This window comes from Glandiceps talaboti, chromosome 21 (assembly GCF_964340395.1).
Source record: "Glandiceps talaboti chromosome 21, keGlaTala1.1, whole genome shotgun sequence".
Lineage (NCBI taxonomy): Eukaryota > Metazoa > Hemichordata > Enteropneusta > Spengelidae > Glandiceps > Glandiceps talaboti.
In genome coordinates this window covers 17,152,499-17,175,334 of record NC_135569.1, presented here as the reverse complement: position 1 = coordinate 17,175,334, position 22,836 = coordinate 17,152,499, and the positions used below count along the sequence as shown (strand labels likewise).

At 38.4% G+C, this 22,836-nt stretch overlaps 1 protein-coding gene across 3 annotated transcripts in view; it reads left to right on the top strand.

Annotated features, from left to right (window-relative positions):
* Positions 1-22,836, top strand: part of LOC144451462 (uncharacterized) — a 120,852-nt gene that overhangs the window by 44,217 nt on the left and 53,799 nt on the right. For all 3 annotated transcript variants that reach the window (XM_078142303.1, XM_078142302.1, XM_078142301.1), the window contains exons 5-6: positions 3,801-3,896; positions 10,141-10,292. In XM_078142303.1, the coding sequence (XP_077998429.1) occupies positions 3,801-3,896; positions 10,141-10,292 (248 nt within the window). The remainder of the gene's footprint in view (positions 1-3,800; positions 3,897-10,140; positions 10,293-22,836) is intronic.

Below are 22,836 nucleotides of genomic sequence, written 5' to 3'. Positions count from 1 at the left end.
GCAATGAGCTTCCGAAGAAGAAGACAACACAGACACTGTTTTTTAAAGGCTGGTATTAAAGCCGGTAAATGTTAGCGGGTTTCCCGATCAATTTACCGGAGTTCCCCGTCTGTGGCCATGATCAAAACAAACTGACGGAAAACATATAAACTACTCTGAAAATGGCGTTTTAACTAATAAAGAAGGCAGGTACACTTCGTAAAATATCTTCAGTACGATAGGTTTTTTTTTGGTAAAAACAGTAAAAAAAATGTGTAGTCTGATTGCTTTCAATTTGATGCGATAATGTACGTCCTATCATGTTGTAATCAACGTATAGATTTAGAAATGTTGCATTTTTTGTTGCCATTGTTGTATCTGGAAAATTACTGCATCATGCCAAACACTGGTACATAGTGGATGACACATTACAGTACAGTTACCATATCACGTTCCCACGTCTAAAAAACTCGTATTGTAAGACATGTTTAGCCATAGTTCTCTTCATCATGGTCAGATTTCTGACACAAACAGTCAGAGACGATACTCAATACACCACGGTAGGGTATACGGGTAGGGCTTTATTGGGGGGGGGGGGGGGGGGCTTCATGACATATTTGTAAAGACTGAAGGAAGACGAAACTGCTCCGTGTCACTGTGTGGATGGAAATTGAAATAAAGCAAATACACAGTTTTCAAGAGGGATAGTTATGCGACAAAACTTTCTGCTATGATGAATTTGTGGGTCTACGTTCGAGTTGGAAAGCTACATCAGCTGTTGCCACAGACGATGAATCAGACTTTGGATTATGTGATTCAGAATTTAGTGAATCGTACAGAGAGGAAGGAGAGGACTGTGATCTCTTAGAGATTGCAGATAATGTAGATTTATTGATTCATTCACCATATTATCTACAATCTATGGATATGTATTTCTATGGTGGAATGAATACATTCAGTCTCAGACCACTATAGTCTATAGGAACAGATTATGCGAGAATGAATATTCATAGTCTCTGGGTTCATAGTTACAAATGAAAATCTCTACTCTCAGAGTCAAAAATTACTTGGTTGTGAATCCAAAATTTACATCCAAGTTATTTTTTGACTCAGTCTGTGAGTGGAAATTTTATGAAATAATAGTGGATAGTGAACAATTCGTTGTGCTTTCTTTTACTTTTATATCTAAAGATATGTTGTATCATATTAAAGTTCAAAATCATTTAATCTGTAAATGGGGGGGGGGGGGGGTGTAGATACAGGTCGTGAACATGAACTGCATTTGAGTATGGACCAGCAGTTTCCCTTAAGGACCAGCAGCATTTGCTACATGTCGGTCCTTATGACCAGTAGTCATTTTCCCTTAAGTTCACACACTGGTTCCCATACAATTTAAGTTGACAATGTTGTTACTGGAAGAAAGTATACAACTGATCAGGTAAGGTTCAGTAGTGCTATATGCAGGCATCGCTAAGTGTCTGTCTGTCTGCCTGTTTGGATGTGTGTGTGTGTGTGTGTGTGTGTGTGTGTGTGTAAACAACTTAAAGTTAAAAACCACTGGACTGATTGCCATGATGTGTCTTGGGTGTCTAGTTGGAAAATTGTTCAAATCAAAATGATCTTACCATAAGTTTTGGTCAAAAAACTTAAACTCAAATTTGGGTGAAACATTGTTCAGGGTGATTTTACAAAGAATTGTAAGATTTTACTAAGAATTGTTCATGATATGATGGTCCCATCAGTGATATGCAAATTAGGGCTAAAATGTGTCTTTTTGGTCAAAAATCTATAATTCCAAAACCACTGAGCAGATTGGGCTGAAATTTAATGGGAATGCATTTAGGGATTAATAGACAATTGAATAAACATTCAAAAAAATGTATGCAAATGTGCCTAGCAACAAGACCACGCCCATAGCAACAGCCAAATGATCACATATATTGCAAAGATAACAGTGGGGATTAATAGACAAATGAATAAACATTAAACAAATGCATGCAAATGTGTGACCAAGCCCATAGCAACAGCCAAATGATCACATATATTGTGAAGATTAATAGACAAATGAATGAACATTTAAAAATGTATGCAAATATGCTTAGCAACAAGACCATGCCCATAGCAACATCCAAATGATCATGTATATTGCAAAGATGATATCAGGAATGCATACACAAGTGAATAAAAATATACAAAAATGTATGCAAGTATACATATATCTAACTAACATGACCACGCCCATAGCAGCAGCCAAATGATAGTGTATATCGTAAAGATAGCAACATGGTTCGATAGGCAACTGGATAGTCATTCAACAAATGAAAACCTATTGTTAACATGGACTAGCATATGGATAAACATTTTTAAAACTGTACAGTTGTGCTACAATGTCATTGGAGGTATTTCTTTTTATAGCCCCTATTATGACAGTAAAAATAGTGTTGTCAAAAGTTTCGCCAAATCGAAATGTGAAACTTTTACCAGTTTGGCTCCCAAATTTCTATAGAAGTATTTTAATATGTTGACAAGAGATTAACCCCTCTTCCTCCACCTCCCCAGCTGAGCAGGTAATTTGGAATAATGTCAATATTGTCGCCAACAATAAATCAGTTTTTAGTGCTTATCTGTATAAAAAGGTATCATAGACATTTCTGACATATTTGGGAATGACTCTAAATTTAAAAATCAAGCCGACCTTAAGGATTTTGGATGTAACCTAAATCATTATATGTTGTGGATTGGTATTCTTGATGCTATTCCAGCACACTGGAAAACATGTAAAACAGTACTAGTTAGGCCTGAACTACCAATTGGATTTTCTCAAAAACAAGTTTCGTTATTTACTTTGCTGTAAGGTCAAAGATATCAAGAAACACATATCATCCATGTATTTTATACCTCCAAAATGCAAACTTTATTTTTCACAATTGTTTACAATCAATAATGAAGAATGGTCAGAGATATTTTTTGTTAGTTTTTAAAGTGTCTTTGGATTCGAAACTACAAGATTTTTAATGGAAATTAGTACATAATATAATTTATACAAACAGAAGACTGTACAGTATGAATCCTAGTAGAACACAAAGTAGTCTTTGCACTTTTTTGTGGACAATCAGAAGAAACTTTAATACACCTTTTAGTTGAGTGTAATACGTTAAGTGTATTTGGAATAGCTTCATTATGTTGTGAATGAGAGATCATTGCAAGCCACACAAAAATCATCAGCAAAGCAAATTCTTTTGGGTGACACTTCTATTTCTTTGCTTTTAAATCATTTGTTGTTGATTGTAAAAAAATGGTCTATGACTTTTCATCTTTTAATGAAGCTATCAGAAATATCAGAACTGCTAAACAAATTGATCTACATATCGCAAAAAGAAATGAGCACTACAGTAAATTTGTAGACAAATGGTCTGTTTTGACTGTGTGATATCCGCTTACCTCCTTTCAAAAGTGGACAAATCTTGTATTTTCATGAGTAACTGGAAAGGTGGCCTCTTTTCTCGGGCAGATTTTGTAACTTATAGAGTGGACTTGCAATTAAATTAAATAAGAATTAAATAAATAAAATAGAAAAGTTTCGCAAAATCAAATTTTTTGTAACCAGCTTGAATTTTTATTCACATTTGGTGAGTGGATAGTGGGAGCCCTGAATATATATATATATATCTGTGTGTGTGTGTGTGTGTGTGCGTGTGCGTGTGCGTGTGCGTGTGTCTGTGTGTGTCTTCTAGTGACCTCAGCTACAGACTGTATAGTATTTGATGCTACGTACAAAGGGGTCAGAAAAGTGATAAAATCTATTTCATTCTCATTGACAGTGGACACCAGAAGGGAGAAGGTTGGTTACTGGTGCATCTAGTGGAGAATTTACTCTATGGAATGGATTGACATTTAATTTTGAGACGATTTTACAGGTAAGAAGATTGGAATAAAACCACACTTTGAACAGTGTTAATTTTGTAAAATAAATAATGTGCAGATGATGCGATATTGAAACTCTCACCTGAACCTGTGCAGAATCTTGCTGAATACAATAATCTGATGCACTATGGTAAAGTTACCTCAAGAAATATTAATATTGGACAGGTGTATTCAGACTATAGAGAACTACATTTATAACTTGTCTATCTCTCATCTTGGGAGGACACATCATGGCACTACATTATAAATATTACTAGTAGGGGAGAAAACAATATGTGTTTAGTTTAAAGGGCTATGTTTCAGACCTGTGTCATTGCATTAGTGTTATCTTAATAAGGATTACTTGGGATCATTTGTGTTTTCTATAGCATGGCTGGGCAGCCATTTTTCACACATATTTAATCCTAATCGGAGGTGGGCCTTTAAAGGCCTTGGTTACAATCTCAGGTTCTCACATTATTGTTATCTTATCAGTTAAATGCCAGGGTTTCAATCTCAGGTTCTCACATTAGTGCTATCTTATCAGTTAAAGGCCAGGGTTCCAATCTCAGGTTCTCACATTAGTGCTATCTTATCAGTTAAAGGCCAGGGTTCCAATCTCAGGTTCTCACATTAGTGCTATCTTATCAGTTAAAGGCCAGGGTTTCAATCTCAGGTTCTCACATTAGTGTTATCTTATCAGTTAAAGGCCAGGGTTCCAATCTCAGGTTCTCACATTAGTGCTATCTTATCAGTTAAAGGCTAGGGTTCCAATCTCAGGTTGTCACATTAGTGTTATCTTATCAGTTAAAGGCTAGGGTTCCAATCTCAGGTTGTCACATTAGTGCTATCTTATCAGTTAAAGGCTAGGGTTCCAATCTCAGGTTCTCACATTAGTGTTATCTTATCAGTTAAAGGCCAGGGTTTCAATCCCAGGTTCTCACATTAGTGTTATCTTATCAGTTAAAGGCCAGGGTTTCAATCTCAGGTTCTCACATTAGTGTTATCTTATCAGTTAAAGGCCAGGGTTTCAATCTCAGGTTCTCACATTAGTGTTATCTTATCAGTTAAAGGCCAGGGTTCCAATCTCAGGTTGTCACATTAGTGTTATCTTATCAGTTAAAGGCCAGGGTTTCAATCCCAGGTTCTCACATAATTAGTGTTATCTTATCAGTTAAAGGCCAGGGTTTCAATCTCAGGTTCTCACATTAGTGTTATCTTATCAGTTAAAGGCCAGGGTTCCAATCTCAGGTTGTCACATTAGTGTTATCTTATCAGTTAAAGGCCAGGGTTTCAATCCCAGGTTCTCACATTAGTGTTATCTTATCAGTTAAAGGCCAGGGTTTCAATCCCAGGTTGTCACGTTAGTGTTATCTTATCAGTTAAAGGCCAGGGTTACAATCCCAGGTTGTCACATTAGTGTTATCTTATCAGTTAAAGGCCAGAGTTTCAATCCCAGGTTGTCACATTAGTGTTATCTTATTAGTTAAAGGCCAGGGTTACAATCCCAGGTTCTCACATTAGTGTTATCTTATCAGTTAAAGGCCAGGGTTTCAATCCCAGGTTCTCACATTAGTGTTATCTTATCAGTTAAAGGCCAGGGTTTCAATCCCAGGTTCTCGCATTATTGTTATCTTATCAGTTAAAGGCCAGGGTTTCAATCTCAGGTTCTCACATTAGTGTTATCTTATCAGTTAAAGGCCAGGGTTTCAATCCCAGGTTCTCACATTAGTGCTATCTTATCAGTTAAAGGCCAGAGTTTCAATCCCAGGTTCTCACATTAGTGTTATCTTATCAGTTAAAGGCCAGGGTTCCAATCTCAGGTTCTCACATTAGTGTTATCTTATCAGTTAAAGGCCTGGGTTTCAATCTCAGGTTCTCACATTAGTGTTATCTTATCAGTTAAAGGCCAGGGTTTCAATCTCAGGTTCTCACATTAGTGTTATCTTATCAGTTAAAGGCCAGGGTTTCAATCTCAGGTTCTCACATTAGTGTTATCTTATCAGTTAAAGGCCAGGGTTCCAATCTCAGGTTCTCACATTAGTGTTATCTTAGCAGTTAAAGGCCAGGGTTTCAATCTCAGGTTCTCACATTAGTGTTATCTTATTAGTTAAAGGCCAGGGTTTCAATCTCAGGTTCTCACATTAGTGCTATCTTATCAGTTAAAGGCCAGGGTTTCAATCCCAGGTTCTCACATTATTGTTATCTTATCAGTTAAAGGCCAGGGTTTCAATCTCAGGTTCTCACATTAGTGTTATCTTATCAGTTAAAGGCCAGGGTTCCAATCTCAGGTTGTCACATTAGTGTTATCTTATCAGTTAAAGGCCAGGGTTTCAATCCCAGGTTCTCACATAATTAGTGTTATCTTATCAGTTAAAGGCCAGGGTTTCAATCTCAGGTTCTCACATTAGTGTTATCTTATCAGTTAAAGGCCAGGGTTCCAATCTCAGGTTGTCACATTAGTGTTATCTTATCAGTTAAAGGCCAGGGTTTCAATCCCAGGTTCTCACATTAGTGTTATCTTATCAGTTAAAGGCCAGGGTTTCAATCCCAGGTTGTCACGTTAGTGTTATCTTATCAGTTAAAGGCCAGGGTTACAATCCCAGGTTGTCACATTAGTGTTATCTTATCAGTTAAAGGCCAGAGTTTCAATCCCAGGTTGTCACATTAGTGTTATCTTATTAGTTAAAGGCCAGGGTTACAATCCCAGGTTCTCACATTAGTGTTATCTTATCAGTTAAAGGCCAGGGTTTCAATCCCAGGTTCTCACATTAGTGTTATCTTATCAGTTAAAGGCCAGGGTTTCAATCCCAGGTTCTCGCATTATTGTTATCTTATCAGTTAAAGGCCAGGGTTTCAATCTCAGGTTCTCACATTAGTGTTATCTTATCAGTTAAAGGCCAGGGTTTCAATCCCAGGTTCTCACATTAGTGCTATCTTATCAGTTAAAGGCCAGAGTTTCAATCCCAGGTTCTCACATTAGTGTTATCTTATCAGTTAAAGGCCAGGGTTCCAATCTCAGGTTCTCACATTAGTGTTATCTTATCAGTTAAAGGCCTGGGTTTCAATCTCAGGTTCTCACATTAGTGTTATCTTATCAGTTAAAGGCCAGGGTTTCAATCTCAGGTTCTCACATTAGTGTTATCTTATCAGTTAAAGGCCAGGGTTTCAATCTCAGGTTCTCACATTAGTGTTATCTTATCAGTTAAAGGCCAGGGTTCCAATCTCAGGTTCTCACATTAGTGTTATCTTAGCAGTTAAAGGCCAGGGTTTCAATCTCAGGTTCTCACATTAGTGTTATCTTATTAGTTAAAGGCCAGGGTTTCAATCTCAGGTTCTCACATTAGTGCTATCTTATCAGTTAAAGGCCAGGGTTTCAATCCCAGGTTCTCACATTATTGTTATCTTATCAGTTAAAGGCCAGGGTTTCAATCTCAGGTTCTCACATTAGTGTTATCTTATCAGTTAAAGGCCAGGGTTTCAATCTCAGGTTCTCACATTAGTGTTATCTTATCAGTTAAAGGCCAGGGTTTCAATCTCAGGTTCTCACATTAGTGTTATCTTATCAGTTAAAGGCCAGGGTTTCAATCCCAGGTTGTCACATTATTGTTATCTTATCAGTTAAAGGCCAGGGTTCCAATCTCAGGTTGTCACATTAGTGTTATCTTATCAGTTAAAGGCCAGGGTTTCAATCCCAGGTTCTCGCATTATTGTTATCTTATCAGTTAAAGGCCAGGGTTCCAATCTCAGGTTGTCACATTAGTGTTATCTTATCAGTTAAAGGCCAGGGTTTCAATCCCAGGTTGTCACATTAGTGTTATCTTATTAGTTAAAGGCCAGGGTTTCAATCCCAGGTTCTCACATTAGCGTTATCTTATCAGTTAAAGGCCAGGGTTTCAATCCCAGGTTCTCACATTAGCATTATCTTATCAGTTAAAGGCCAGGGTTTCAATCCCAGGTTCTCACATTAGTGTTATCTTATCAGTTAAAGGCCAGGGTTTCAATCCCAGGTTCTCACATTAGCGTTATCTTATCAGTTAAAGGCCAGGGTTTCAATCCCTGGCTCTCACATTAGTGTTATCTTATCAGTTAAAGGCCAGGGTTTCAATCTCAGGTTCTCACATTAGTGTTATCTTATCAGTTAAAGGCCGGGGTTTCAATCCCAGGTTCTCACATTAGTGCTATCTTATCAGTTAAAGGCCAGGGTTTCAATCCCAGGTTCTCACATTAGTGCTATCTTATCAGTTAAAGGCCAGGGTTTCAATCCCAGGTTCTCACATTAGTGTTATCTTGTAACTTAAAGACCAGGGTTTCAATCCCAGGTTCTCACATTAGTGTTATCTTATCAGTTAAAGGCCAGGGTTTCAATCCCAGGTTCTCACATTAGTGTTATCTTATCAGTTAAAGGCCAGGGTTTCAATCCCAGGTTCTCACATTAGTGTTATCTTGTAACTTAAAGACCAGGGTTTCAATCTCAGGTTCTCACATTAGTGTTATCTTATCAGTTAAAGGCCAGGGTTTCAATCCCAGGTTCTCACATTAGTGTTATCTTGTCACTTAAAGACCAGGGTTTCAATCTCAGGTTCTCACATTAGTGTTATCTTATCAGTTAAAGGCCAGGGTTTCAATACCAGGTTCTCACATTAGTGCTATCTTGTCACTTAAAGACCAGGGTTTCAATCTCAGGTTCTCACATTAGTGTTATCTTATCAGTTAAAGGCCAGAGTTCCAATCCCAGGTTCTCACATTAGTGTTATCTTATTAGTTAAAGGCCAGAGTTTCAATCCCAGGTTGTCACATTAGTGTTATCTTAGTAGTTAAAGGCCAGGGTTTCAATCCCAGGTTCTCACATTAGTGCTATCTTATCAGTTAAAGGCCAGGGTTTCAATCCCAGGTTCTCACATTAGTGTTATCTTATCAGTTAAAGGCCAGAGTTTCAATCCCAGGTTGTCACATTAGTGTTATCTTATTAGTTAAAGGCCAGGGTTTCAATCCCAGGTTCTCACATTAGTGCTATCTTATCAGTTAAAGGCCAGGGTTTCAATCTCAGGTTCTCACATTAGTGTTATCTTATTAGTTAAAGGCCAGGGTTTCAATCCCAGGTTCTCACATTATTTTTAAAAAAAATTATTTATTTACTTCGAGAACATGCTCATAAAAATAAAATATAAAACACATACAAAAGACAAAGTGAAATACAACAAAAACACAAGACACAGTCTCGGTAACATGAACAAGTGAAAGGAAGGTTATACTGAAAGAAGCCTAAAATTCCAAACACTGTCAATTACAAGTCAAAAACAATCTCTAAGGACAACAGCCATATATTTGCTATCCCTGATTACAGTCGGTGATAAAGTATTCTGACTGTTCAGTAATCTCAAATAGAACTTTGATTGTGCCATCCGCTGCATACATGAAAACGTCAATATGTTATCACTCACAAAGGTTTCAGAAATAGTGATACGTTGCTTTACCCCTAGCAAAATACGAAAAGCATTATTATATGCAACTTTGGCTTCACTTAAACAAGTTGGAGTAAAGACATTCCAGAGATGAGCACAGTACAATGAAGAACAATACACTTTAAATAAATTAATCATCACTGCAAAAGAGCAACGATTAAAATTACGGATTAAACTATTAGCACTAGCATAAAAACTTCTCATTTGCTGTTTGATATCATCTTTGTCGTTTCCAATATAATTCAAGATGACTCCTAGGTAAGTATGTTTTCTAACAAATACCAAGGTTGAGTCGCTCAGATAAACATGTGGTACACGAGAGATTTTGCATTGCTTTGGCATCACATAAAGACACTTGGATTTCTTTGCATTAAAAATGATATCACGGGTTACAGCATAGCTTGAACAAAAGCGTAACAGTCTGTTTAGTCCCTTCACAGAAGGACAAATAAGAACGATATCATCTGCAAATAACAAATGGTTAAAACATTTACCAGCAATGTAACAGCCAGTATTTACTTCGCCCAAAGAATCACTTAACTTATCCATATATACTGCGAATAGCCGAGGTGATAAAATACCCCCTTGTCTTACACCATTACTGACTTCAAAACTGTCAGAGATTGCTCGACCCCCACTAGTGTTAACTTATCAGTAGAACCAAAATGATAACATAAGATCAACTTTTTTTACAGGTCTGTGAGACAACTGTTTTTGACACGCGAATGTAATCCTAATCCAAACTTGGCCTTTAAATGTGCATATAAAGAAATGTATTTATAATTATTTACAGGCCCATGAATACCCGGTACGTACTATGACTTGGAGTCACAATGACATGTGGATGTGTACGGGAGATCACGCTGGCTACATCAAATACTGGCAGTCTAACATGAATAATGTTAAGATGTTTCAAGCTCACAAGGAGCCGATCCGTGAGGCAAGGTGGGAAGTCATGCTAATCGCGACTCACTACATGAGTCATGACGAGGTGTATCTCAGATGTTATTTCTTCATCATTAATTTATAGTTCTTGTTATATATACTGGCTTGCAAATATCAAAGTTTTATAACAACAACATGTTAGCTAACATTGAATTCCAACAACATGTTAGCTAACATTGAATTCCAACAACATGTTAGCTAACATTGAATTCCAACAACATGTTAGCTAACATTGAATTCCAACAACATGTTAGCTAACATTTAATGTAACTCAACATCGTGAGCTTTGTTATTATAAACATTCATTTATCAAAATCTGTTTACATATAAATGGTCTGAAAAATCATGCATTTCTTTGTACTTTTTTAACTGTGTTGATAGTGGTTGTATAGCTTTGCATGTGTTTGTCAACACTTGTTAAAGTAGCCGCACCCTAATTTGCAAATGAATGAGAACCGGAAATTTATGGGGGTAAATGTTGGCAGCCTGCCAACTAATCAAAATTACCCATCAATATGTTTAGTAACAGCTATGAAAAATTTTAAAAAAATCAAAATTGTGTAACTTGATTTATTCATTTGAAAAAAATTCTTTGTATACATTATGTCAATTTACATTGCATACATATTTATTAAAAGATTATTTATTATATTTTTGATATGAAAGAATAATTTGAGTGTTGTTGGTAGGATACTATGATATTTGAAAAGCCATCCATTGTCAATAAAGATGTTGATGTCAGTAAGCTCTTGGGGTTCCTAATAAAGACAGAGCTTGCACCTCATATGCACAGTTCAAATCAAGTTTTTGGAGTTGACACAATATTCAATAAAGATCCTAATAAAGATATTCAAATAAAGATTTCAATAAAGTTTTGAAATAAACAACTTTTTGCAAATAAGTTCCAACTAAGGCAAGGGGAATCAATATTTTTGGACGAAAAGTTTGAAAATAAAGTTTTTGAAATTCAAATGTTGAGTTATAATAAATTTTGAACTCCTAGGTTAATAAAGGTGCAATAGCGTTCTATGATTCTAGATGTACATGTATGTGATAAAGAATATGTGACTTAGGGGTCTTCTTCTGTTTTCAGTTCGACAACAGCCATTTTCCTCATATTCAGACCCTCTAGCCCAATTCCCATCCCATTATTAATTTCAAAACATTTATATTTCTCTTTTGTCAACATACAAGAGAATCTAATCCTTATTTATTGTCTGATTTTTTGGGTGAAACACAACACGTGTGTCAAGATAACCGAGTGGGTTTTGTGGCGTAATTGCAGTCTAGAGGGTGGGGAACCAACCGTTTCTAAGGAAAAGAATGCACGCATACACACGGGGTCACAGGTTTCACTTAAAGAACTTTGTTATGTTAACGCAAGTCAAAAAATAATGTACAACACTCAGTAAGACTAAAGAATTAAATAAGTTCTAGTACATTGCATGTAACATGAGTTAAAGGTTAAGTTAAAGGTTGGTGGTGGCAACTTAATTAAAGTCACAACTAAGAGTTCAGGTTGTCTCCCGACACGTGCACGTCCGCGTTGTTCGCGTGAATTACTTACAAGTTCGGTGCTATCGAATTACTTTCGTCGAGCGAATCCGAAGCAGTCACACACTGTTGTTTGGGTTGCCGTCAGCGTTTCAGCATGCCAGCCCGTAGCAGGATTCCATGAAGTTCTACAGTGCACAGTTAGTGTACACTTTCAGGGTCCATACAGCAACAACAACCAGCAAGGCTCCAACCATGATGATGTTCGGTCGTCAGCCGTCGAAGCAGAAGTGATCCGTTCCCCCGAGGACGGGTTTTCAGACCTTTGTATAGTGCCCTATCTACCACCAACCACCTGTACTCTAATATGCTAATAGCCACCAACCATCCTATTAAATCTACATAAACGGGATATCGACCGACTAAGGGTCAGTCTAGTATACTTTACAAAATTCACCTTGTGACAATAACTCCCCCATTTAAGACGAAAAGTAAGTTTTGTCTCAAAAGTAAAGTATACTGAAATTAAACTATGGATATTAAAGTTTGTTTGCTTTGAGGGAAACACTAGTTTCCGAATGCAAAATGATCTACTCGTTAGTAAAGCTACGACTTAGGTAGTCCGCTCCAATATTCATGCTACCTTTAATTGCTACAATCCTATAATTAAATGATTGCAAATATAATGCCCAGCGCATTAATCTACTATTAGCTACTTTAGCTCTTTTCAAATAAATCAATGGCTGGTGATCGGTCTCCAAAATAAACTCTCTACCATACAAGTATTGTTGTAATTTCTGCATAGCCCATATGATTGCCAAGCATTCACGTTCAATAACAGAATAAGACTTCTCTCTAGGGTGTAACTTCCTACTAGCATATGCCAAAGGGAATTTACCGTCATCAAATTCCTGCATTAATACAGCCCCTAGACCAACATCAGAAGCATCCGTTCTCAGTATGAAGGTCTTCTCAAAATCTGGTAAACGCAAAACTGGTTCTCTACTTAAAATTTCCTTTAACAATTTAAATGCTCTATCTTGAGACTCTCCCCAATTTACTCTCTTGGGCTGTCCCTTTCTAGTTAAATCTGTCAATGGCACTGCAATTGCTGCAAAGTTTGGCACAAATTTCCGATAATAGTTTGCCAACCCTAGAAATGACTTAACTTCTTTAATGGTTTCAGGTTGTTTGGTATTAACGATGGCATGCACTTTGTCTGGCATTACCCTTAGCAACCCTTGACCTATGCCATGACCTATAAACTCTAAATTTGCATATCCAATATAACACTTCGAAGGTCTAGCAGTTAAACCTGCTTTGCGCAATCTAGACAATAATTCTACTACCAGTTCAGAATGTTGTTTCCACGATACTGTGGATATCAACATGTCATCCATTAAATTTTCCACATCTTCCATGCCTGACAGAAGGACTCTCATAACACGACAGAAACTTGCGGGTGCATTCACCAACCCAAATGGCATTCTGCGAAATTGGAACAAGCCATCAGGCGTGAGGAAAGCAGTTTTTTCCTTTGCCTCATCAGTGAGCGGGATCTGCCAATACCCCTTAGTAAGGTCAATTTTCGTGAAATAGCACCCTTTAGCTTGTCGTGCAAGTAGTTCCTCTGGGTTCGGCATTGGTTCCGCGTCAAACACTGTGACCCGGTTTAACTTTCTAAAGTCAATACAAAAACGTACACTCTTGTCTTTCTTTCGTACTAATACTATTGGGGATGCATAAGGCGACTCAGACTGCTCTATCACTCCCATGTCTAACATTGCTTTCACTTCATTCTGTACTACCTCCTTCATAGCAAATGGAAGCGGATATGGTTTAGATCTGACTGGTTCTTTTGTAGTTAACTTTATGTCATGCCTTCCAATCTTACATTCTCCTGGCAAATCAGTCAACACATCAGAATACGACTTCAATATTTTCTTTACTTCTCTCCTCTGTTCCACACTTAATCCATCAGAAATATTTACATCCTCTATAGTTTCCTTTGCTGCTATAGGTATCGTATCTACTAATTCAGGTGATTTAATAGCATTATTTTCATCTATTTCGCTTTCAATCACAGCTGCTGCCACACACTGCATCACTCCCATCACTGTTACAGGTTTTTCGTTCTTACTGTTACTTTCATCACTCACTCTTTCCTCGTACTTCTTTAACATATTGGCATGGTATAATTTCAACTTCCCATCCATATCAATTCTATAATCTGTGTTACTGACCCTTTCTACCATTCTATATGGACCTTGCCACTTCATTAACAATTTATTATAATTAGTTGGTAATAATACCAAGACCTTATCACCATCACTAAACTGTCTGTCTTTAGCCCTCCTATCATAGTATTGTTTGTATCTGACTTTAGACTTTGCCAGCTCTTCCTGTGCTAGCTTACATGTATCCTCAAGTCTCTCTCTAAGATCTAGTATGTACTGATAAGTACTCTTCACTTGTGGATTGTCCTGTTCATTTGTCCACAATTCTCTCAATATAGTCATGGGTCCCCTGACTGTGCGCCCATACAATAGCTCGAATGGCGAGAATCCCAGACTAGCTTGTGGGGCCTCCCTATAAGCAAATAGTAATGCATCCAGGTACCTATCCCAATCTTTTGGCCTCTCTGTGCACATACGCCTTAGCATACTCTTAAGTGTACCATTAAAACGTTCGACGAGCCCATTGCATGCTGGGTGATATGGAGTAGTCGTTAATTGTTTAATAGACAACAACCTATCGACTTCCTGCATTAAGTCTGAGATAAACTGAGTACCTAGATCGGACAATATTTCTTCGGGTATACCTAACCTGGTGTACATAGATACTAGTGCTTCTGCAACTACCTCAGTTTGAATTCGTTTCAGAGCGACTGCCTCTGGATAACGTGTTGCATAGTCTACTAGGGTTAATATATAACGGTTACCTCTGTCAGTTACTGGATGTAAAGGTCCAACTAAATCTACAGCTACTCGCTTAAATGGTGTATCGATTAATGGCATGCTACCTAAGGGTACTTTGCTAACTTTACCTTTCGGACTAGTCTTTTGACAGATATCACAAGACCGACAGTATCGCATTACGTCATCATCAATTCCTGGCCAATAGAATTGAGTAAGAATCTTATCACGTGTTTTCTTTGACCCCAAGTGACCTCCCACTATCGACTCGTGAGCCAATCTTAACACATTCTGACGAAACTTTAATGGTACAACTAGCTGAGTGAACACCCGACCATGGTCTATATTAGGGGACTGAAATTCCCGATAAATTAAACCTTTCCTACTGACAAACTTTGCCACATTACGACGACCAGAGTGAACCTCTTTACCACTAGCAATATACTCACGTACTCGTTTTAATGTTTCGTCTTTCTGCTGCTCCAACTGCAACCCTTGTGCAGTCACTGGCTCAGTTTCTGTTCCAATATCAGGGACAACTAACTTACGAACTGGCCTGTTTTCTGCAGCTACCTGCGCTCTAGTTTGAACGGCTTGTATCACAGTTTCTGGACTAGCCTCCCCCTTTGTTTCACCACTGACCTTACAATCAACAACCTCACCACTAGGAGAAATACTCATTTCTCCATCCCCTTGGCTTAGCTTGCTCACTTCATGGCAATGCCAGGCAGGATCAGGATCATCAGGTTGTCTAACTCCACTAAAGTTTCCTAAGATTAGATCATATAATGGGGTTTCCATACACAAAGCTTCTACTACTCCCGAGTAGAAAGGAGTGTCCACTGTAACCTTGGCAACTGGCGCCCTTCTACATGTCCTATCCATCATGATAAATGTACGCACCTCGCCTGTCATCTGACTATTGTCAACTAGTCCCTTTCTAACTACTACTGCATTACAGCCACTGTCTCGCAAGACTTTAGATTTCTGACCATTTACCAGACCAAAAACTACTGGCATATCCTGTTCTATTTGCCTAGACATTGCTGTCATACTCATAACTGGCAATTCATGACCACATTTTAATTCAACAGTGTCACGACCCTGCAAACAGAAACAGTTATCCTCCCCACACTTTACATGGGTAACCTGAGCACAGAAGCCTACTTTACCAACTTTGACATTCGACTGTTTATCTGAGACTGACCTTTGACCCGACTTTTCCGTACCTATCATATTTTGCCTACAATTCGCCTTGATATGACCGACTTTCCCACACCGATAACACCGTAAAGGACCTGGTTGTCGATCACCTGTATTGTCCTTATTCTGCCTACGTGTTGTATAGTTACCGCTACTGGTCTTACCCACTGACTGCCCTTTGGACTCGTACTGCTTTCTTGCTTCCCTATACCTATCTGCTAAACAAGCCATGTCTTGAATAGATTCAGGTGCACGTTCATTTAAGAACAGAGCTAACTCTCCATCGCAGGTATTTAGAAATTGCTCCCTCAACAACAAATCCTTAACGTTATTATACTTTCCATCAACTTTACCCATTGTTAGCCATCTATCGAGGTAGTGTTCCAATCTAACAGCATATTGACTAGCGGTCTCACTAGACTCCTGCAGACAACTACGAAATTTAACTCGAAATCCCTCCTCATTTAATTGGTATCGTTTTAACAAAGCATCCTTCAACTTATCATAATCAACCGCTTCATGGGGGACCATACCCGAGTAAACTGTCAAGGCCTTTCCCTTTAACAAGGCACTTAAAGTGGTTGCCCACGTTTCTTTTGGCCACTGTTGACCCCCTGCAAATCTTTCAAACCTACACAAGTATGCATCCATATCGTCTATCCCCTCATCAAATGCAGGTAATTTAGGTGCACTAGCCTTAACCTCAGGACGAGCTACTCCTTTTCCACCACCTTCTGTTCTTAACTTTTCCATTCTAAGTTCATGCTCCCTCTGCTCACGTGCTCCTTGCAATATCGCTTTCTCATGCTCTCGTTCTCGTTCAAGCCCTTTCTCTTTCTCTCTCTCTTCACGTGCAATCTGTCTTTCATCCCTGACTTTAGCCTGCTGTTCATTAACAAATTTGACTAAATTGGCTCCTTCCAAACCTAACTGCTCTTTACCCCAAGCTGTCAACTCTTTCAAATCCATACTGACTATTTAACGGACAGCATGCGTTGCGTTCCTTTCCCTTTTGTTTCCACACAATGTGACCAAACAACAGTTCCCTAAATTTAGAATGAAGTAACGATACTACTTTTGAGTAAGTATCCCACTTCTGACACCAAATGTCAAGATAACCGAGTGGGTTTTGTGGCGTAATTGCAGTCTAGAGGGTGGGGAACCAACCGTTTCTAAGGAAAAGAATGCACGCATACACACGGGGTCACAGGTTTCACTTAAAGAACTTTGTTATGTTAACGCAAGTCAAAAAATAATGTACAACACTCAGTAAGACTAAAGAATTAAATAAGTTCTAGTACATTGCATGTAACATGAGTTAAAGGTTAAGTTAAAGGTTGGTGGTGGCAACTTAATTAAAGTCACAACTAAGAGTTCAGGTTGTCTCCCGACACGTGCACGTCCGCGTTGTTCGCGTGAATTACTTACAAGTTCGGTGCTATCGAATTACTTTCGTCGAGCGAATCCGAAGCAGTCACACACTGTTGTTTGGGTTGCCGTCAGCGTTTCAGCATGCCAGCCCGTAGCAGGATTCCATGAAGTTCTACAGTGCACAGTTAGTGTACACTTTCAGGGTCCATACAGCAACAACAACCAGCAAGGCTCCAACCATGATGATGTTCGGTCGTCAGCCGTCGAAGCAGAAGTGATCCGTTCCCCCGAGGACGGGTTTTCAGACCTTTGTATAGTGCCCTATCTACCACCAACCACCTGTACTCTAATATGCTAATAGCCACCAACCATCCTATTAAATCTACATAAACGGGATATCGACCGACTAAGGGTCAGTCTAGTATACTTTACAAAATTCACCTTGTGACAACGTGCATTTAAAAGCACTTTACTTTTTTTTTCCGTAAAGTACAAAAAGTGAAAATATTACAAAAAAATGTTTTTCCAGAAACAACGCAGGGTTATGAATTGAAAATGTTGTATCAAACCCCAAGTTTTAAATTTGGCTATATCTACTCCAATATTGTATCCAATCCCAAGTTTTAGATTTGGCTTTTTCTACTCCAATATTGTACTAAAATGAATACATAAATAGAACAGATTGATTGTCTGTGTTAAAACCCTCCCCGCCCCCAGTACACTTCAGAACTTTTCAAAATTCTCAACATCTGTGAATTAAACCTTGACTGCCAAGTCCAAAAAGACTGTGCATATTAAAAGCTGTTCTGTTACATTATCTATGAAAGTCCAAGTTTTATTTCTGTCAGATCCACATTTTGATGAGCATTGGTTTTGTGCTGTCTCTCATCACTTTACTCTTATCTAGACACTCCATACCATACATCCATACATGCAAGAATCCAGGTATGTAACAAACTTCTATATGTTGCTAAAATGAATAAAATACAAAATACTGACTGTAATGTATCCAAAAGCTGATCAAAAATTGGTAAAATTTTCCAAGAACAAAACAAGATTAATTGGAATAATTAGATATATTATTAGAATGATGTTTTTAAGACGAATCAAATACAAAACTTTCACTCAAATTTATCCTGCTCAGTGCAATAGTCTGTAAAATTAGGTTTCCAAGACAAATTCCACACAAAATCTTTGATTATCCTGAAACCATTTGAAAAATTCATAAACTTGTTTCCAAGTTGAATCAAATATAAAATAATACCTCAAATTTATCCTAAAGTCAATTGAATAATCAGATGTATTAGTAAAACTGAGTTGCGAGGATGAATTCAAATACAAATTATTTACTAAAATTTATGTGGAAGTCAAGGCAAACATCTGTAAACTCTTTTCAACACAGACAACATTGAAATCGTAACTATTTGATTGTGAATCCAAGAACAAACTAAGCAATCAAAATGAATAACAAGTCATCAAGTCATTGTGTATGATTAAGACACAGTGTGTGATACCTGGATTCTTGGAACACATACACAGGGGTAACAACTTGTTCATTTGTCCAGTGTTGGGAATGTTGCTACCAACAAACTCAATAACTTGTGTGTTTCTTCATAATGTGAATCAAGAAATCAGTTTAGAATAAAAAAGCTAACTAACTGTCAAGGGGAAAAACAAGTTGCGTAAGTTGTTCAGTCATATGCATGACTTAATTTAGAACTGTATCCTGCTGCAGCAAACTATCAAAATACAATAGATTGCAAATAGTAGCACCTTTCCTTTCAATTATAGTATCCATAGGCCCTCCTGTATTTTGTGAATGTTCATACCCCCTCCCCATACCCCACCTATCTGTGACGTAGCTGCAGCAACAGGACATGTCAGAGAAGCCACCCCTTAGCTCATCTCGAGGCATGGTGTATCAACAGTGAGATGAAACCTTGTCTGATGTATCCTGAAGTATACACCACCACTATAAGGTTTGATAACTGAGGTACATTTTGTTCTATGTTGCCGATTGGCATATTCTGCACCAGAAGTTGTGAGCTTCCCAGCCTACAGGTAGGCGGCATGTGTTTGAAGAAAAGGACTAGCTATAGCATATAACTGTACACAGAACAATCTGTCATGCTCATCTGTGTAAGTAATCACTGGGCTTGGTAGTGGGTTCCACCATGTGATTTAATGGCCTATGATTCAGTTCCCATTTCTGCCATTAGTGTCATCTGATCATTTAAGCCATGGGATTAGATAGGATTATTTCATTAACTATTTCTACATCTGCCAAACAATTTTCTCACTCAGAATTGAATCCTAATTCAGCATAAGCATTTAACCCCTGATTTCACTTACTGGTTTGTTGACTTTCTTTCAAGGCCTTTTGTATATATTAGTTGATTCTGCCCTGTCATTTCACCAATCTAATTTTCAGGGTTCTTCCCAGACCTTTATAGAGTATTGGATTCCTTGTGATTTCACCAAGTAAGTGTTCTTCACATAGTGAGTTCCACACTATGATATTGCCAAATAAACTTAGGGCTTTCCTCAAGGCCTTTACAGAGTAGTCACTGGGTCCAACCCTATGATTTTACCCAATAATCTGGGTTCTACCCAGGCCTTTATAGAGTAGTGGGTTCCACCCTATGAATTTGCCCAATAATCTGGGTTTAACCCAGGCCTTTATAGAGTAGTGGGTTCCACCCTATGAATTTGCCTAATAATCTGGGTTTAACCCAGGCCTTTATAGAGTAGTGGGTTCCACCCTATGAATTTGCCCAATAATCTGGGTTTAATCCAGGCCTTTATAGAGTAGTGGGTTCCGCCCTGATTTTGCCCAATAATCTGGGTTCTCCCAAGGCTTTTATAGACTTGTGGGTTCGACCCTATGATTTCACATATTATCAGGGTTTACCCCGGGCATTTATAGAGTAGTGAGTTCCAACGTATCGGATTACATCTAATGATCCAGGTTCTCCCAAATACTTTATAGAGTATTGGATTCCTTGTGATTTCACCAAGTAAGTGTTCTTCACATAGTGAGTTCCACACTATGATATTGCCAAATAAACTTAGGGCTTTCCTCAAGGCCTTTACAGAGTAGTCACTGGGTCCAACCCTATGATTTTACCCAATAATCTGGGTTCTACCCAGGCCTTTATAGAGTAGTGGGTTCCACCCTATGAATTTGCCCAATAATCTGGGTTTAACCCAGGCCTTCAAGAGTAGTGGGTTCCACCCTATGAATTTGCCCAATAATCTGGGTTTAACCCAGGCCTTTATAGAGTAGTGGGTTCCACCCTATGAATTTGCCCAATAATCTGGGTTTAACCCAGGCCTTCAAGAGTAGTGGGTTCCACCCTATGAATTTGCCCAATGCTCTGGGTTTAACCCAGGCCTTTATAGAGTAGTGGGTTCCACCCTATGAATTTGCCCAATAATCTGGGTTTAACCCAGGCCTTCAAGAGTAGTGGGTTCCACCCTATGAATTTGCCCAATAATCTGGGTTTAACCCAGGCCTTTATAGAGTAGTGGGTTCCACCCTATGAATTTGCCCAATAATCTGGGTTTAACCCAGGCCTTTATAGAGTTGTGGGTTCCACCCTATGAATTTGCCCAATAATCTGGGTTTAACCCAGGCCTTTATAGAGTAGTGGGTTCCACCCTATGAATTTGCCCAATAATCTGGGTTTAACCCAGGCCTTTATAGAGTAGTGGGTTCCACCCTATGAATTTGCCCAATAATCTGGGTTTAACCCAGGCCTTTATAGAGTAGTGGGTTCCACCCTATGAATTTGCCCAATAATCTGGGTTTAATCCAGGCCTTTATAGAGTAGTGGGTTCCGCCCTGATTTTGCCCAATAATCTGGGTTCTCCCAAGGCTTTTATAGACTTGTGGGTTCGACCCTATGATTTCACATATTATCAGGGTTTACCCCGGGCATTTATAGAGTAGTGAGTTCCAACGTATCGGATTACATCTAATGATCCAGGTTCTCCCAAAGGCCACTGTAAAGTAGTGGGTTCAACCCTATCATTTCATCTATTATCAGGGTTTTCCCCAGGTGTTTATGGAGTGTTGGGTTTTACTCTATCAGATTTCATCTATTATCAGGGTTTCCCCCAGGTGTTTATGGAGAAGTGGGTTCTACCCTATCAGATTTCATCTATTATCAGGGTTTTCCTCAGGTGTTTATGGAGTAGTGGGCTCGACTCTATCAGATTTCCTCTATTATCAGGGTTTTCCTCAGGTGTTTATGGAGTAGTGGGTTCTACCCTATCAGATTTCATCTGATAATTATATAAACTTCATAAGTGAGCAATTTGACTAATTTTAGATATCTCTACCATGGAAATGCAATCCAAAGGGAATTCCAGTATTGATCTTTTTAAACAACTTCATATTTTAACACTCGAAAAGAGATCATTTCTTTTTTAACAAGTATATTCTGATATTTAAATGTATACATAATCTTGCTCCAATGTACCTTTCTGACCTCCTTCATGAAAGAAGTTCAAATACTCAAATGAGTACCCATTCCTGCACCAGCAATCTTTTGTATTTGCCACTTTCAAATTGTTGTTGGTTTACTCAGTCATTTAGTTAGTTCCTGCCGGACGAAGTCCGGGACGGGGACATATGGATTGGGTTCCGTCTGTCCATGTGTCCGTGCGTCCGTGCATCCGTCTGTCCGTCCGCAGCCGTTTCTTGGAGATGCCTGGACTGATTGTTTTCAAACTTGGTACAGGGGCAACATACAATGGCATACATATGCACGTCAATTTGTTTCATGATATGATCCAATATGGCCACCTAGCAGCCATTTTGTTTGCAAATTTTCCCTGTCTAAAGCCATAACTCAGACATGCTTGAACAGATCTCATTCAAAGTTGGTATTAGGACAGTGTTCTATGGCATATATGTGCATATTCATTGTTGTCATGATACGATCCAATATGGCCGCCTAGCAGCCATTTTGTTTGTGAATTTTCATGTCTAAAGCCATAACTCAGACATGCTTGAACAGATCTCATTCAAAGTTGGTATTAGGACAGTGTTCCATGGCATATATGTGCATATTCATTGTTGTCATGATACGATCCAATATGGCTGCCTAGCAGCCATTTTGTTTGTGAATTTTCATGTCTAAAGCCATAACTCAGACATGCTTGAACAGATCACATTCAAGGTTGGTATTAGGACAGTGTTCTATGACATACATGTGCATATCCATTTTCATCGTGATATGATCCCCCATACCCGACCAATCCTTTATTGTTGTAGGCATTTTCCATGTCCAACAAGCAGACAAAACATATCTAAGTCTGTTTGATTTAGGTTCACAATTGTTGTTGCGTGATCAGAGTAGTGATAATTCCTTAAAACCCAATCATAGCGGGGACTATGTCATTCTCAATGACTTGTTTTGAAAGCTCCAAACTTTGGAACAATTTATAGAGTAGTGGGTTCCTACCTATGATTTCACCTGACAATCAGAGTTCTACCCATGCCTTTATAGAGTAGTGGGTTCAACCCTATGATTTCACCTGACAATCAGGGTTCT